General features: G+C 39.9%; 1 protein-coding gene across 1 annotated transcript in view; it reads left to right on the top strand.

Moving 5' to 3' along the window:
• Nucleotides 1–16,127, top strand: part of USP13 (ubiquitin specific peptidase 13) — a 61,502-nt gene that overhangs the window by 24,321 nt on the left and 21,054 nt on the right. The window contains exons 6-15 of the mRNA XM_027647137.1: nt 75–259; nt 4,602–4,696; nt 6,213–6,400; nt 7,837–7,908; nt 8,162–8,255; nt 11,223–11,348; nt 12,680–12,833; nt 14,188–14,362; nt 14,771–14,859; nt 15,236–15,358. Coding sequence (XP_027502938.1) covers nt 75–259; nt 4,602–4,696; nt 6,213–6,400; nt 7,837–7,908; nt 8,162–8,255; nt 11,223–11,348; nt 12,680–12,833; nt 14,188–14,362; nt 14,771–14,859; nt 15,236–15,358 — 1,301 coding nt within the window. The remainder of the gene's footprint in view (nt 1–74; nt 260–4,601; nt 4,697–6,212; nt 6,401–7,836; nt 7,909–8,161; nt 8,256–11,222; nt 11,349–12,679; nt 12,834–14,187; nt 14,363–14,770; nt 14,860–15,235; nt 15,359–16,127) is intronic.

Here is a 16,127-nt window from a genome sequence, read left to right as displayed (position 1 = left end):
CTGCCATAATGGGAAACACAGGACTGATTCCTGCCTTACATATTTCTATTCTTTCTTCCTGTTTCCTCTTGCAGTGGTTGGAAATGCTCAAAGTGTGACCTGCGGGAGAATCTGTGGCTGAACCTGACAGATGGTTCTGTGCTGTGTGGGAAGTGGTTCTTCGATGGCAGTGGGGGCAACGGGCACGCCATGGAGCACTACAAGGAGACGGGTTATCCCCTGGCAGTGAAGTTGGGAACCATCACTCCTGATGGAGCAGGTCTGTGGCATGTTCTGACATGAGGTATCTGTTGTGCATGAGGCTAACAGTATATATCTATTACCAAGTGGGTTTGTGCTTCTAGTGCAAACGTTTGAGAGTGTGATATGAAAGGACATCCTGTAAGTCTGTGGATCTTGGGATTGGTGGGAACATCACACACTCCATTCAGAGAAAGCCCATACCTGTTTTATCTACTCTTCTTTTCCTGTTTTATATTTTGTGAAAATATTTTTCTTTTAATTTGTGTAATAGTAGACTTATGATAGAAAAATTGTATTATTTTGAAACAACAGAGTCTGGAGAAACAGTATTAGAAACAGTTTTTAGTTCTGCTACATTTACTAGGGCAAATGGTTCAAACTTCTGTAACAAAGAAACAAAAACAGGGTAATGAGTTTCTAAATTCAGAAAAGTCTGCTTGTAACAGCATGTTTGGGTTTTTTTAATTATACATGGAAACTGCTCTTTTTCCTTATTGAACAAAATGTTGCTGAAACAGTCTAATGAACGCTCATCTTCACGGGGCTGCTGAGATGCTCAATTGTAAAATGCCTCATGATCTTGAGAGAGGAAAAAAACTATAGTTGTATCCTTGCCTGCATATTCTCCACGTGTGGTGTTATGCAGTGTTGCTGCAGAGGGGATTATGGCATGTGAGGATTAGATGGAATAAAAATGTGAGAAGCTGAAAAAGTCATAAGCGAAGAGATCTTTTGCTGCAGCTGTATGGAGAAGTAAAAATGGAAGAACACATAGCATGATTATATTTTGATTTTAGTCCTCATGACTACAGGGATGAAAAATAGCTCTTTAAAGCAGCCCCTTTTTTTAAGAAGCATCAGTTCAGAGTTTTTCTGAGTTTTATTCAGTGCCAGGGAAAGGAGACTGTAGTCAGATTCAACCAGCTGTGTCAGAGAAATATTAAACAAAATTCATTCTTTTATCTCCCAGATGGAATATTATTTCCTTGCATGTGCCTGGTCTTGGATGATTTGTATCCAAATCTCAGTTATTGAGGGTGTTTAGGATTTGCCCAGCTGTAGGTTTCAACTGCATCTACAAAAGAAACAGGGTATTCTTTAGTGGTTTTTTTCAGGTTTTTTTTTTCTCCTCTTTTCTTTCTCATCTTTAGCAGCAATACTTGTTTCCTTATGGCTGCTGTCCTTGTGCCTCCCACTGATCAGCTACTTCCTCTTATGTGGCCTTTGGGATAACAAAGGACAGGCTGTCATCCTTCCCTCTGAATGAGAGGCACCAGCTGTTCTCCACAGACCTTTGTTCTTCTGGGTGATGTTTACTTGGTTTCCATACAGAAAAGACTTCCCTCCCCCAGCCTTCCCTGTTTCCTTTTCAGCACATATTCTATCTGTGAGCTGTATTTCTGTGTTACTCATAACCCTGGGTAGGGCTGGGTGACAGACGAGCTTCAGGAAAGAGGCTTCGTGGTTGATTGTGACACAGAGTCTGTCTGTTTTCTGCTTCCCTGGGCTAGAGGTGAAGAGGTGATGGTAGAAGAGTAATAAGCATTATTCCCTCTCCTGACACAAATTGTTCCTTTTTCACACCGGTAGGAAAGAGAAAGAGGTGATGCCTCTGCCTGTACACAGAGGAGAGCTCTTTGTCTTGCCCTGAGAAGTCTGTGCTGTGCACATTATGAAGGATTTCTGAGGCAGTAGCCCCTTTTTGTAAAATTCTGTCAACAAACACACCTGGGATCAGGGCAGAAACTGAACCAAACTTCTCTCTTCTGCTGTTGTACCTTGGACAGGATGCACCAGAGAGTCAGACAAGTTGGTTGCCTCAGTAGGTTGAGCACCACTGGGCAGACTGTGCTACCTGCTGCCTCTCTTGGCAGTGCCATTAGATTTCATTTCAAGTTACTGTGAGGGTGCTTGTTTGGAAATAGATTAAGGCATGGAAAGGGGAATTGGCAGGGGGAAGGCCTATGTACCTATGTGGCAGGTACTTGAATAAGTTCCTTTGTGGATGCTAATCTCAGCAATTGTCAGATACTTTTTGGGGGATCCTGAGCAACTTGTTTCTTCAGGAACAGTGTTGACATTGCCTGTTACTGGTTAAGTAGGAAGGATTGATGTCTTCACAACCAGAACAGGTGTAAATCTTGAGCTGTCAAGGAAAAGGAAGTACAGTAGCATTGTGATTTTTCTTTTCTTACAATAATAGTAATCATAATGATTATTTTCTGTTTAATAATATTCTGTGTTAGCTGTCTCAGATTTGTCTTGGTGGGATTTTTTTTCCCTTTTTCCTCTTTCTCATTCTAATGATACCAGCTTTTTGTGTGTCACATTTGCTGATTTGTCTACATTCCTCATCTACTAAAGTCTGTATGACAGCACTGCAGACCTCTGTTTGGTGACTCTAATCTTCTTTCCTTGATTTCTTGAAAAGTGAATTATATCTTTCTCCCATGAAATTAAGTTACACAGCAGAAAGTACTAAAGGATATGACTCAAGCTGGGCTTGAGCAAAAGATTAGTCATGTGTTCCATTTCTGCTACTTTGGGTCAGTAGTCCCAGAGGACTGCTCCCTGCAGTTGTCAGAGCAGAGAGAAAACAATATCAAAGCTTCCATATAGAAAGCAGTCACCCAAGTTCAGTTGCTGTGTAATCTCACTCCATTAGGTGTTTGAACTTTTGGCTGTGCTGTGACCTCACCAGAATACTATGGGAATGTTGTGATGTCTTGTGTGTGGATGAACAGTCATGTTTTCTGGGCACGTTTGCTACCACACAGTGGAATTCCAGCAGATGGGCATCTACAGCCACACACATGCCGGGAAGGTCATTGGGACTAACATTATTAGAGTGTCTGGTGGCTAGAGAGTATTAATGTTTGCAAGTATTAATAGTTTGAAAGTATAGATAGTTTGAGAGTATTAATGTTTTTCATAAGACTGGTCAATGTTAAAAGTTACATAATGTCTTTGAGTTCTTGGCTAACCTTCAGTCTATCGTTTCAGTGTGGGTTGGGTACTAGCAAACTTCAGTGAGACTGCCTTTTGTGAAAGCCTTACATAGGGGATGAGCTGAGTCTGTAGCTGCCAGACAGGCCAGGGTAAGGACCTTTCAGAAGTGATATTTGTGCTGTGAGCAGACTTTATCTGGGTTCCTGATGGCATCTCCTGAGTTTGTTTCATCTTTCCCCTGGCTAAGTTTTCTCTGTCAGCCTAGATCTGGCATTGTGGAGCAAGGTCACTGTGAGAAACTCTGCCAGGCATGAAGGAAGCTTGCCTCAGAGAAATGCAGGCAGACTGGCAGAGGAATTCTGGATTTTGGTATGAGGAGGGACCAAAGCAGTGAAGTAGTTATTTACTAGAGAAGAAGAGACCTGAGAAAAGATGAAAGACCTGGTCAAGTCTTACTAGTGTTTGTTTTACACTCCAATTTCTTTATGACTCCTGAAGCTTTATCGTTATTTGCTCAAGTAGGTGAAACCTGCTCTGATTTCAGCATCATCATAAGACTTATTTGGTAAATACTAAAAAAAGGATTTTTCTCTCAACTCTTTTGTCCTTCTGTTGAATTTATTAAACTTGGTTTCATATTGAAAATATCATCATTATATGTGTTGCTTCCCTTGAGAGTGTGAACTGTGCCTTGCCAGAATGTTTGTGAGCTTTTACTTAAGGCCTTAAGGAGCTATCTTAGAGCTAGAACTGAAATCCAGACCTCCCATACAATTAAACAAGACACCTCACTCATAAAATCATTCTTTCTCCTTAACTGCAAGATTTGATTAATCTTCAAAGTCCAATTCAGTGAAGTCCATTCCAAAAAAAGTCCTCTTTATTTCTAATAAAGAATTTCTCTGTTCTCCCTGCATCTCTGTGGGAAAAGAGCATAAGTGGATTTCTTAAACTGTACTAGAAATTAAAATACCATTGGCGTAGTCAGTTGGCCTGAAATACTCACATTTTTAGTGTGTCTGCTTGTATCTGGCAGCTCTACAAAAATTCAGAATCTCTCGTTGTCATGTTCAAAATGTGGACTGGCCACATATCTGAGAACTTTGCACACTTTGTTCCTTGTTTTGCCTACAAATTTCTTTTTTTGGGGGAGGGGAAATACTATGATCACTACTATTTTTAAGTTTTAACACTGTGAAAGTATGTAATTGCTTTTGAGGAGAGCACTTGAGGTGATTGTGTTGAGAGCATTTAAGATACATACTTAGCTATATGGTTGTCTGTGCACTTTTCTGCTGGCCGTAACCAAACCTGGATAATATGAACAAGGCAACTTATATAGGCAGCCCTGTGGTAAACAAAGAGAAGGGGATATTATTTGAACCTTTGGTTTCTCTCTACTTTTGTAGATGTCTATTCCTTTGATGAAGAGGAGCCGGTTTTAGATCCGCACATAGCAAAACATTTGGCACACTTTGGGATTGATATGCTGCAGATGCAAGTGGTAGGAAATCCATCTTTTATTTGGTTTGTTGTTTACTTGCTTGTCCAGTTGGGGGTGGGAGAGAAAGAGGAGAAGAATGGCAGTTGTAGCTTATTTGTGTGGTTCCTTCAGTGTTATAGTACTGAGTTTTGTAAAATTCAGCCAGCCAGTTTGTGTTTTATTGTCTGACATCTGAGGGAATCTTTGCTCTCAAATCCAAAAGGTTCCTTCCCAAAGAGGTCTTTGTGTTCTCTAGTTTACATTTTTCACTTCTCCTGAAGGAAAGCCTGTTGCATGTGTAAACAGATACAAGTCTTAAGCAAAAAGAAGCTAAGCAATGGATAAGTTAAAAAGTGGCTGAAATTTCAGTTTAGGTTTTTTTAAGAAATGCATTAAAAATGAAATAAGACATTCAAGTCTAGAAAACAGTGTGGTCGTCTAGGGTGTGATATAGTAGACATGGACTGGGGCAAAAAGGGTCCTGTTCCTGAACATGTGTTTGTGTCTATTAGTAAAGAAGTACTTCCAATAATTTGTATCTTAGTGGATGTTGATTTCAGTTCTGTTTAAATTATGTAAGAAGACAGAACAGGATATGGTTATAAAGGCAGGTGGGGATTTTGTTGTTGTGTTGGGGGTTTTGTGGTTTGTTTGTTTGCTTTTTTTCTCTCAAGCACATAACCTAGTATCACTACCTGAGAACCTGAACTGCTAAAAATGCACAAACCTGATACCGGCTTAGTGTATTTCATTGTCCAAGTGGTGAGAAAACTAACTATAACTGAAATGATAGAGAATAGTTACACTTCAGTTTCAAAAGCCTTTGTGGTACTAATATTTTTGGTGTACTAATGTCCTTGCCAATATAATGAATAATAAGTTTCTTTTATTCAGTGATCTTTCTGGAAAACCTGTTTTACTCAGCAGCCTCGAAAACTTAGTGTCAGCTGTTGCAAAGGTTTTGCCTCCAGTCTGAACCATTCTTAGAGAAGTGACACAGTAGTGCCAGCAGTGAATGACACTGCAGTGACCTGTACCTACAGGCTGAAGGCTGAGCTGTAAAGGAGAGAAATCTCAGTGCCAAAAATTTGGGCTTTTCCCATTTGAAAGAAGGGAAGAGTTCTTGGATCTGCAGCTTTTCACGTAGTTTGTTGGTAGGACCAGCTCCTACACCAGCAGCTATTCCTGGCCATTACAAGTGGAGTAGAATATCTGAAAAGAAAGCTGCGTTCGATGCTGAGGCTTGAGGTCACAGCCCTGAGAGAAGTGAAACCCCCAGCTGAGATTGAGGTCACAACTGGGAACAGTCGAAGAGCCAGTGGTCTGTGGTAAAGAGCTGAGAGGTGTATTGGAGGAATAAGCTGCCAGCTTTCCGACCCTCATCTTCTCTCTTACATGCAGCATTTACCTCCCTTTGCCCATTAATGTGGCTTTTCCTTTTTTTGCAGTATAGATCACAAAGTTGTTGGTGATGATGGCAGTAACATAATTGTTGCAGAAGTTAAACACGTTAAAAAGAAAATCTTATTGCTTTCAGACAGAGAACGGGCTGAGAGATAATGATATAAAGCCAAGAGTCTCAGAATGGGAAGTGATTCAGGAAGCTGGCGTGAAACTCAAGCCCATGTATGGCCCAGGATACACTGGCATAAAGAACCTGGGAAATAGCTGCTACCTCAATGCTGTCATGCAAGCCATTTTCAGCATCCCAGAGTTCCAGCGAGCGTAAGTAGCTTCACACCAGTTCTTGTCACTAGCTGCTGCATTGCTCAATGTGTTGTTTCTCTAAGAAAAATAAAAATGGTATTTTAATTTTTGTCTCCCCTGCAAACAGACGTCTTTCAGTCAGTTCAGTGGCTGCTTAGAGGATTAGAAAAGGTTGGAACACAAAACCCAATCTGCCTTTGAAACCAGAACTTACTGACTTAAGTGGTGGGAAATCATATGCCACCTTGTAAATTTGATGTCTCTGTCTCTGCTGTTTATATACATATGCACATATCTCTGTTTATCTTGGTATCATCAGTATCACATTAGGGGTTTTGTCCTGGTCCATGCCTTTGTACCACTGCAGGAGACATTCTGTTGATCCAGTGTGATTTGTTCAAAAAACTGGCACAAACATGTTAATGTTGATCCATTCCAGTGGAAGACAATGCACCTGTTGCATGCAGGCCTGGCTAAGGAGGGAAACTATCAGAGGTATATTTTAATTAAAATTTAAAAAATCATAAAAAGGGTAGTGTAAGCCTATTCTTCCACTGAATAATTAAGGGGAAAAAAGCACAATAGAAGAATATGAAATACTCTTAGTGATCAAAACTGAACACATCACTCCAAGGAGAGAAGCCTTTTTATAAAGGACAGTCTGTGGTTTGAAATAAAATTCAGAGTTCCCTTTCATTCCACAGCACCAGTAGTGTATGTGCTGGAAATAAATCTTTTAGATTTTGGAAAGCCTGCCAGATTTTCGTGTTAGAATTACCTTCTGGAGAAGAAGAGGGAGAAAACTTGTGTCTGCTTACTTTGTTAGCCATATGTAGTACAGTCTGTAGATTCATTAAGTTCCAGCTCTTCTACCTCCATTGCTGAAAAATATCAAAATAGATTTTATCGAGGAAGGTAATTTTCCACGGCGTGGTCCTTGGAGTTACCTGGAGCACTTAGTGTCAACAAAGTAGTGGAGATCTTTGGAAGAGGGACCAGGCAGAAATCAGATGTATTCTTCCAATATGGCCACATCTACCTAGCCTGCTTTTATTTGTGCTCAGAGAGCGTGCTGCTGAATGCTTCCAACAGATTGGCTAGAACTATGTATGTTCTGGTGTCAGAATGGTTCCTCTGAAGAATCTCAGTAGAAACACTCTTTTTACATGGTCCTGATACAAATTTGAATTTATTTGCTTGTGTTGGTTAGGAGTAGAAAGTACTTTGATTCTCAACTCAGCTCTGTGGTTTTGGGCAACACCATTGTGCAGCTATTTCAAGATCAAGGAATAGAATTTAAATTCCTTTATATCTAGAAGTTTCTAAGTAAGACCTCAACATCTGTTTCCTAATTTCTTTACTATTATTTTTGCATGATAGAAGCACTCACCAAGGATAGATTGACTCATTAAGCTGCAGTATTTGAACGTTTCTCCTTTGTTCTTGCTGCCCAGGTATGTGGGAAACCTTCCGCGAATATTTGACTACTCTCCTCTTGATCCAACACAAGATTTCAACACTCAGATGTAAGTTTTCTCAGTTATTTACTTGGTCAACTTAAGTAGAATCTAAATAACTTAATGGCAGGGCAAAAGAACACCTTTTCATGGGCTTGAAAGTGAGATATGACACAAGGTAGAAGGAAAGATTTGCCCACTTAGTTGCAGGTAATGATGTTCCGTTTCAAAAGCAGTAAACTTCGTTTTTGCTTGAAAAAAAAGTCTTCTATTCTTTTCTGGTTTTCTCACGTTTGTTTCCACCCCACCTTCTTCCTTACAGGGCTAAACTGGGACATGGCCTCCTTTCAGGCCAATACTCTAAGCCACCCATGAAATCTGAGCTTATTGAGCAGGTGATGAAAGAAGAACACAAGGTATTTGCCTGAGTTTGTACAGCCTGGTAACTAGGTAAAAGTGATATCCTGAGAAAAGGGAACAGGTGCTGGGCATTGAAGAACATGTGTGGGTCCAGCATGGATGGGATGCTTAGCAAGGTGGAATGTGCAGGATACCAGTCAGGGATATATTAGTCAGGCTCTATTTGTGCAGCACATTAAAGGAAGCATTGGTTCTGCTAATAAAGTATTCTGCTGCTCCAGTGATGAGTGCAAATGTTCATAGAATTGGCAACCAATGTTTATCTTCTCTGAGGAGCAAAAGAAATCCAGAGAGTCCTGCGTATTTGGAAGCAAGCTTATAAATCCTCTGTAAATTACAGAAAGAAGTATAAAGAGCTAAAGAATTCTTTCCAGGAAGGGTCTGACAATATTCCACCTGATTTCTAGAGAAGCTGCCTAGGATAACGCAAGATTAAGTGGTGCTGGATGCTTTCATGTAGATGGAGGGGCTATGCAGAGCCATAGAAGTGATGCATGTTTCTCCCACAGAGCCATGGTGATAGTTTCCATGGAAATGCATGTTTTCCTCTACCTTCATTTATCAATTACTGATATACAAATTTCTCCTGAAGTCAGAATGCCAGTGAGATTTTGGACAGATAGAGCACTGATACAGAGTAGTTTACATGATCTGAAAGTCCTGTGTCTCCTTGATTTGTACAGCAGCTATTCATTGTTTTGGAACAACAAATAATGAATCCTGCTTGCTTCAAGTTCAACTTCAAAACTTATCAACACACCCCTGGGACCAAGGAATAGTGGAACAGATTTCACCATACATTGAATTATGTGTACTGACTGACCTGCTTTGCTAAACACATGCAGGATGTGAATGAAGAATAATGTACTGGAAGTTCAGGGACCTGAATCTTTCAAGTAAAGCTACACCTCCATGTTTAGCTCTGCATCCACTACTAGCAATGAGATATTGAGAACTTTGTAATGACAGATGGTATAAATCTCTGTTGTGTTATAGTAGGCATCTACTGGCATTTAACAGTACTTGTGGTGTTCATAAATGCAGTTTAATAAAGGTGAAGTTACATGCCTCAAATGACTTCCTTATCAAGCAATTCGTAGCAGATATTAGGATTTGAAACAGCTTTTACAGCTTTTGTTCCTTGTTGTATTGAAGATTTATTTTAAAAAGATCAAGTATAGATATTTTCTCAATTCCTTCACTCTGGGAATGTGAATCTGTGTTTTTTTCAGCTTGGGGATGCTTTTTTTTGTTTGATGCCTCCCCCCCCACCAATAATGCTGATATACATTGAGATATTATTTTGTCTTTCAGAGACATTTTTAATAAATATAACTGCATAGAATTTTAGGCTTTCAGTGTTTTCAAGTGCTTCTGCTTTGTGTCTATAAAATCAATTATTCATTTTATTTTTTTTCCTTTCCTTTTTTGTCCCCTCCTACATGCAAAGAAGTTCTCTAGCTTTCTGAGCCTTTGGAACTCATCCAAAGTTTTGGGGAGTTGTTGCTTGTAGAAGCATTCATATGAGATCTACACTGGTCCAGCACAATCTATATTTAGCTAAACTATTTTGCAACTGTTGATGGGGAAAGTATGCCAGGTATTCTATAAATATTCATTCTACTGTGGAATTGAAATTTTTCACCACAGGAGTTTAGCCTGGAAATGGCAGCATTTTTCTTGGACCCACTTTAACATTAAAAAGAGGCTGAAAGCCTAATGGGTCATCAGCTGCTACTTGATTTTCTGTTTAGAGCTTTAGCTTTGGGGGCTTTTGTGTCCTTGAGGTGGAAAGGGTTTAGATTGCAAGATTCAATCCGCTTTTATAGACTGTCACACGTAGCATGTTTCTCTTCTTCTTGTTCAAAGTGTATAGGTGTAAACAAGGCTTGATTCCAAACTCACTGCATTATACAGCAGGATGAGTGTGCCATATTCCTGCTTCTGGCATGGGAAGAAGCCTGGTATTTAGTGATGTGAGCTAGTTTATGCATTTCTCTCGCCGGTCCTAGTTTTGATGAAAGGCAGTTGAGGACTCTGAAGCAAATATAACCCAAGATTCAGAAATCCCTAGAACATCTCTTTGTCCAAGCAATACCGAGACTTTGTCTCTTGACAAGAGACTTTAAGGAGCATCTTAGGCTAATGTGGTTGCTGGTGTAGTGCCAGAAATTAAAAAAGAATTAAAATTGAGAATCTACCTCAGTTTCAGTGGTTCTAGGAATATTCTACCCTGGTAAAACAAAGAATAAAATTTTGCTCTTTTAGCGTGCGTTTTATGTGCCTCCCATTTCATGCTGCTTTTTCTATTTTTATGTTGGCGTGATAATGCAACTCTAGTAATGAATGAGATTGACTGAGTTTTTAACAGCCTTTGAGAATTATACTTTTGCTAGGATGGCCTTGAAAATTATGTGGTTTCATAGAGGAAGAGAGCGAATCTGACTAAAAGATTCTGACCCCTTCAGAAATGTTATTTAAATGGCAAAATAGCTAGTGTTGTGTTGAGGATCTGGAATGGTTGGGGAGTCCTCCTTAACTAGCATAGAGGATGAGAAAGTCAAAACTAGGACTCTCTGGAAGCTAGAGATTTTCTGATTTAGGGTAGTTTCCTATTGAAAGGCTAAAGGCAATAAGTTATGGTCTTTCAACATGACCAACACCTTTCTAAAAACTACTAACCTTTAGCAAACCTTCAGTAGTCTCTTTTAATTTGCAAATGCCTTAGAACAGGTAGAGTGAGCACTGTAGAAACTAAATCATAAAATATACTCTAAAACCCCCAAATCATGTTTCAGGCCCTCCCCATTTTTATTAAAATGGAAAACTAGATGAAACGGAAACTATCATTTCTCCAGTGGCAGAAATGGGCCACAGGTAGATCTAGTGGAGTGACTTTGGGATATTTGGTCCAGGATTGAATAAAAATGTTTCTTTAAAATTTTTCTCTTTGTTTTATTTAGCCTCAACGCAATGGAATATCTCCCAGAATGTTTAAGGCTTTTATAAGTAAAGGCCACCCAGAATTTTCCTCTAATAGACAACAAGACGCACAGGAATTTTTCCTACATCTTATAAATCTAGTAGAGGTGAGAAAATCCCAATTACTGCTTCTTTTTCTTGGTTATATTAGAAAATGAAGGCAAATCTGTTATATGAGAGTCTAATTTTTTTAATTATAGTGTATTTGGTCTTAGATATATAGAAAATGCCACTAATGGACATGTATTTTGGTTTAGAAACAGTTGTTTCTTTAATTCTTCCTTTTCTTTACTTCAGACTCTTGCATGACCATTCACAGGGCCAATGCTGCTGATAGCAACTGTTGGAGATATAAAGAGGTCAAGCATCACTGTACAGGCTATAAGATTTATAAAAATATGTGACCTTTTAAATTGCTGTTTGTGTTATGGTTACATGCTATCTGTTTGCTTACCATATTGGTTTTTCATGGAATATTAACAAATTTGGTATTATTATTATTGTTATTATTATTATTGTTATTATTATTCCTAATTCATATAATTGTTGGGAGCAAATTAATTACCCTGTCCAGCTCTCTTGCAAATCCCAGCTGTACATCATTGAATCACGGGAGGAAGGACTTCTCTGCTGAAAACTAAGTAACTGTTTGTCAGTTGAATATTTTAGTATAAAAGTCTAAGTTCCACTGAGCTCCAGCTCACTGCTGTGTGTATAAGAATCATACTGTGAATTTTAATGCTGTCTTTCTGAAAAGGAATTTACAAATACATCAGTTTTGATGTAAAGCATTTCTTGTCTACCCTCCTCCCTCGTTTTCCCATTTTCCCCAAGAATCGAGGGTGTTTATTCACGTGTTACAGTCTCTAGATGAAGTTTCTCACATTTGCATGCATAATGTTCCACATCCCAAAATGCATGTACTGATTATAGGGTGGTTAGAAGACACTTCTCTGTTTCTTGCCTGATAACAGGCATTAATGTGAACAACAGGGAGGAGGTATATTATTTGTTTGACATTCCCATCTGGATAATGAACTACAAGTTGCTTGTTCTGTTTCAGTGCAGATTCAGAGTGGTGGGAGCAATTCTGTTTGCTGAAAGGATACTCCGTGTTATTTACCTGAGCTTTCTATCTTTATTGTAACCTACCACCTCCCTACCTTCTTCTGTTCACCTCGACTCAGTCAGGTTCCTTAGGCACATGCTCTGCAAGTTCCTGTGTAGAAAGATACTGTTGTGGGTGCAGACATTGTGGACTTCAGTTTATTCTCTACGGGTGCAAGATTTTTGCATGCAGTCCAATGCAAGCTGAGCTGCCAGATCCGGGTGCAAGATTGGTGTCTTTGTGCTTGCCATAAAACATCCAACAGCCTTTGGGTTGTCTGGTCATTTTAATGGTCATCACATAAGTGATTGGGTTTAATATTCCTTTCAGAGGAACCCCGTGGGTTCAGAAAACCCGAGTGATGTGTTCCGGTTCCTGGTGGAGGAGCGCACGCAGTGCTGCCAGTCCAGAAAGGTCCGCTACACTGAGAGGGTGGACTACATCATGCAGTTACCTGTTGCCATGGAGGCAGCAACAAACAAAGGTAAAGAAAGAAACTGGTCTGTTTGACCCAGGGATGTGACACACTTGTAGTACAAGGTGTTCACCCTTGTTTTGCATGTGTGTTGCAGGGGCAGAGGGGTCATGTGTGTGCCCAGAGATCCCCCTTAGGACTGAATCTCCTTTGTCCTGGGCAGTGAAAAGGTTTATAAACTAACTTCTTCATCATCAAAAAGGAACTGAACATACTAGCTAATAAATATCTGGTAAAAACACACACTCATAAACCCCCAACCCCCCAAACCAATAAAAAAAACCAGATTGGCTTTGTGTTTGTTAGCAGCGGATTAGAAGATTTCATATGATGTCAGAGAATAGAGGTATAAGATAGTTTGTAATCCATAAATACAAAATACACAATTTGGATATCCTGGACTGTAGGGAAGGAAGATGAAGCATTGGATGTTGATTTAATAAACAGGAGTGGTGTTTTGATGCCTACAAGCTGTCTGAAACAGGACACTTGTTTTTAAAGGAGACAATAGCTGAGGAGGCTTGAAAACTTGGAAGCAAGAGAGAGACACTGACAAATCGTGGTTGCCCCTGCAATCAGTGGTGAAGAGTCTTGCAGACTAACAATAAATGTGAGCTTGAGGTAGAAATGAAGGAGACATCACAGGAACAGTAGAAGGGGGATGTACCTCTGGTTTCATACACAGATTCAATATGTAAAATATTTTATAGCCAGAGGGAAGTATTTTGGTTGTTTAATGAGATCCCTTGAAGTAACACAAAGCTGAGAAGTCTACCTACTGCTTTTTACCTAGCCCACAACTCCTTGAACTGGATGTTAAGTTTAGGATAACTTTGTAATCTTTGTTCATCAGTTTCAGCGATGATTCTGTTGCTTATAAAAGAGCATGTTATTTCCAGGTAATGACTCAGAAGACAGATTAGTTTATAAATTTGCCATATGGCACTGCTCAGCTTGCTGGTGTCAGGACTTTTTCTAGATCATACATAATCCTGTCCTGTCCAGATAGTCAGATGACAGAGATAGACAGCAATAACTTTCCAAGTCAGATTGAGCTGATAAAGTAGGTAGTTGGCGTTACTATTCACACAGAATTCTGACTGTCATGGCAAGATTTTCGTTGGTGGTTCCCTGGCATTTCCAGTTCCGTGTTTTCACCATGAAGGAACCCCTTCAAAATAGAGATGTGTCTTTAAGTGTAGCTCCTGAACACGATGCAGACAAAAAAAATTGATGTCTAGTTAAAGCCCTGTAAAAGTTTTATTGCTAAGTAGTTTTTTGCGTTTTCAAAACTTGCAAATATAGGCCTGGTGAGGAACACACAACCATGACAGTATTCGTTAGTGTTGTGCATATTTCTCAGATGAATTAATTGCCTATGAGTTGAAGAGGCGAGAAGCAGAAGCTGCAAGGAGACCTCCACCAGAACTTGTCCGTGCCAAGATCCCATTTAGTGCATGTCTGCAGGCCTTTTCTGAACCCAGCAATGTAGAGGATTTCTGGAGTAGTGCCCTTCAAGCAAAATCTGCAGGAGTTAAGTAAGTGTGTGTCTGGCTGCCTGTTAAAATCTGTGCTCTGTGCTTGTCTTGCTACCTGGACATGACGCAGAGAGGAACAGACAAAAGCATAGTGGATTTTGCTGTTGTATTATTGTTGGGGATCGCTCACAAATGTGATGTGCAGATCAAGCCTGACAAGAGTTGTAGTGATGCACTGAGCAGGAAATCAATTGTTCTCAAGTGTCAGCCTCCAAGAGGTGATGCAGTCTGGTTGTTAAGAGCTTGAACTTTAAATGCTCGTAGCTTAATTGTTTGCTCACATTTTAGAATTTGATCCTGTCTGTCAACTAGCAATGGTTCATCTCAGTGCATATGAGGTTCTGAAATGTGTGCTCCATGTGATTTTGTTGCCTTGTTTGAAAGAATTGTATTTCTTGTCCTTGACAGGACTTCCCGTTTTGCTTCGTTTCCTGAGTACTTAGTGGTGCAGATAAAGAAATTCACCTTTGGCCTTGATTGGATACCCAAAAAGCTGGGTATGTGCTTTTTATATTTACCTTTTCTTCATTCTATCCAAGATAATGGATAAGGTGTACATGCTTTGGTCTGTAATAAGGACCTGACTTGACTCTTAAGTTTGTACTGTGAGGATCCTAATTGAGTCTTCTTTCCTTTTTTGACAAATTAAACCAATCCAGCAGGTCTGTGGAGTTAAAACACAGTTTCATGTAATCTGACCTCCTATTTAAATTGTTTTAGTGTTCCAAATGTCTCAAATAACTGTTTTCAGAAGGAGAATCCTGTCTGTGCTTGTACCTCGAGTACCAGAGTCCACTCTCTGAAGGGGTAGGTTACACCACAAGGGTCATTTTGCTGGGTGCATAAGGTTAGCCTGTTTCTCTGCTTTTGTAGATGTTTCTATAGACATGCCAGATTTCCTGGATATCAGCCACCTTCGGGCCAGGGGGCTCCAGCCAGGAGAAGAGGAACTTCCAGACATTGCTCCTCCCATTGTCATTCCCGATGATCCAAAAGGTATTTACTGGCTTACTGTCTCATGTGTTCCCCTTTCCTTCTAGCACACAGGGATTCTCTTTAATCTTCACATTTTGGGACTGTGAACAAAAAAGCAGCTCTGTGCTTCTGTCACTGAAGACTTTTACAACACAGCCTTTTGTCTTCCCTGCTAGACAGCCCTAGTTCTTCCAGCTTTGATGTTTTCAGGGTTTATCATAGAATCACAGGCTGGTTTGGGTTGGAACGGGGGGTTCCAACCCCTGTGCCATGGGCAGGGACACCTTCCACTAGAGGGTTTGATAACTGATGCTGCTGTTCAGGACTCTTTCCAAATAACCTTCAGTTCATGTCCATGAGTCCCTTGCAGTAAAGTCACTGTGCACTTCCCAGGTTCTGGTGCAAAGGACTTGGTCTCAGAGTCCTGCTCTGGGTCTCATGACAGGTGTCAGAAGTGGGGTGGAGCATTAATCTATTTGGTCCTTACATTTGCATAAGAGGTGTTACTAAACTGCTGTTGTTTTGTACTAAATTTTGTCTAAAACCTGGTGATAAAGTAATTTGCAAGGTCCTGTACCTAAATCAATTTCTTGGTTCTTGTGCACTCCCTTAAACACAGTATATGGTCCAGTATATCTTGGTCAGAAGGAATTTTAAAATCTGTCTTTTATTGCAATTATTGATGTAGGATTTTAGTGTTACAGTTCTGAGCAGATGCTCTTCTCCGTAGTCACAGACTTTACTTAGATAATTCCAAACACTTTGGTTCAACGTGGCACAACAAGCACAA

The sequence above is a fragment of the Corapipo altera genome, unplaced genomic scaffold (assembly GCF_003945725.1).
Source record: "Corapipo altera isolate COAL_440 unplaced genomic scaffold, ASM394572v1 113, whole genome shotgun sequence".
NCBI lineage: Eukaryota > Metazoa > Chordata > Aves > Passeriformes > Pipridae > Corapipo > Corapipo altera.
This window is presented reverse-complemented; position numbering and strand designations above follow the sequence as displayed.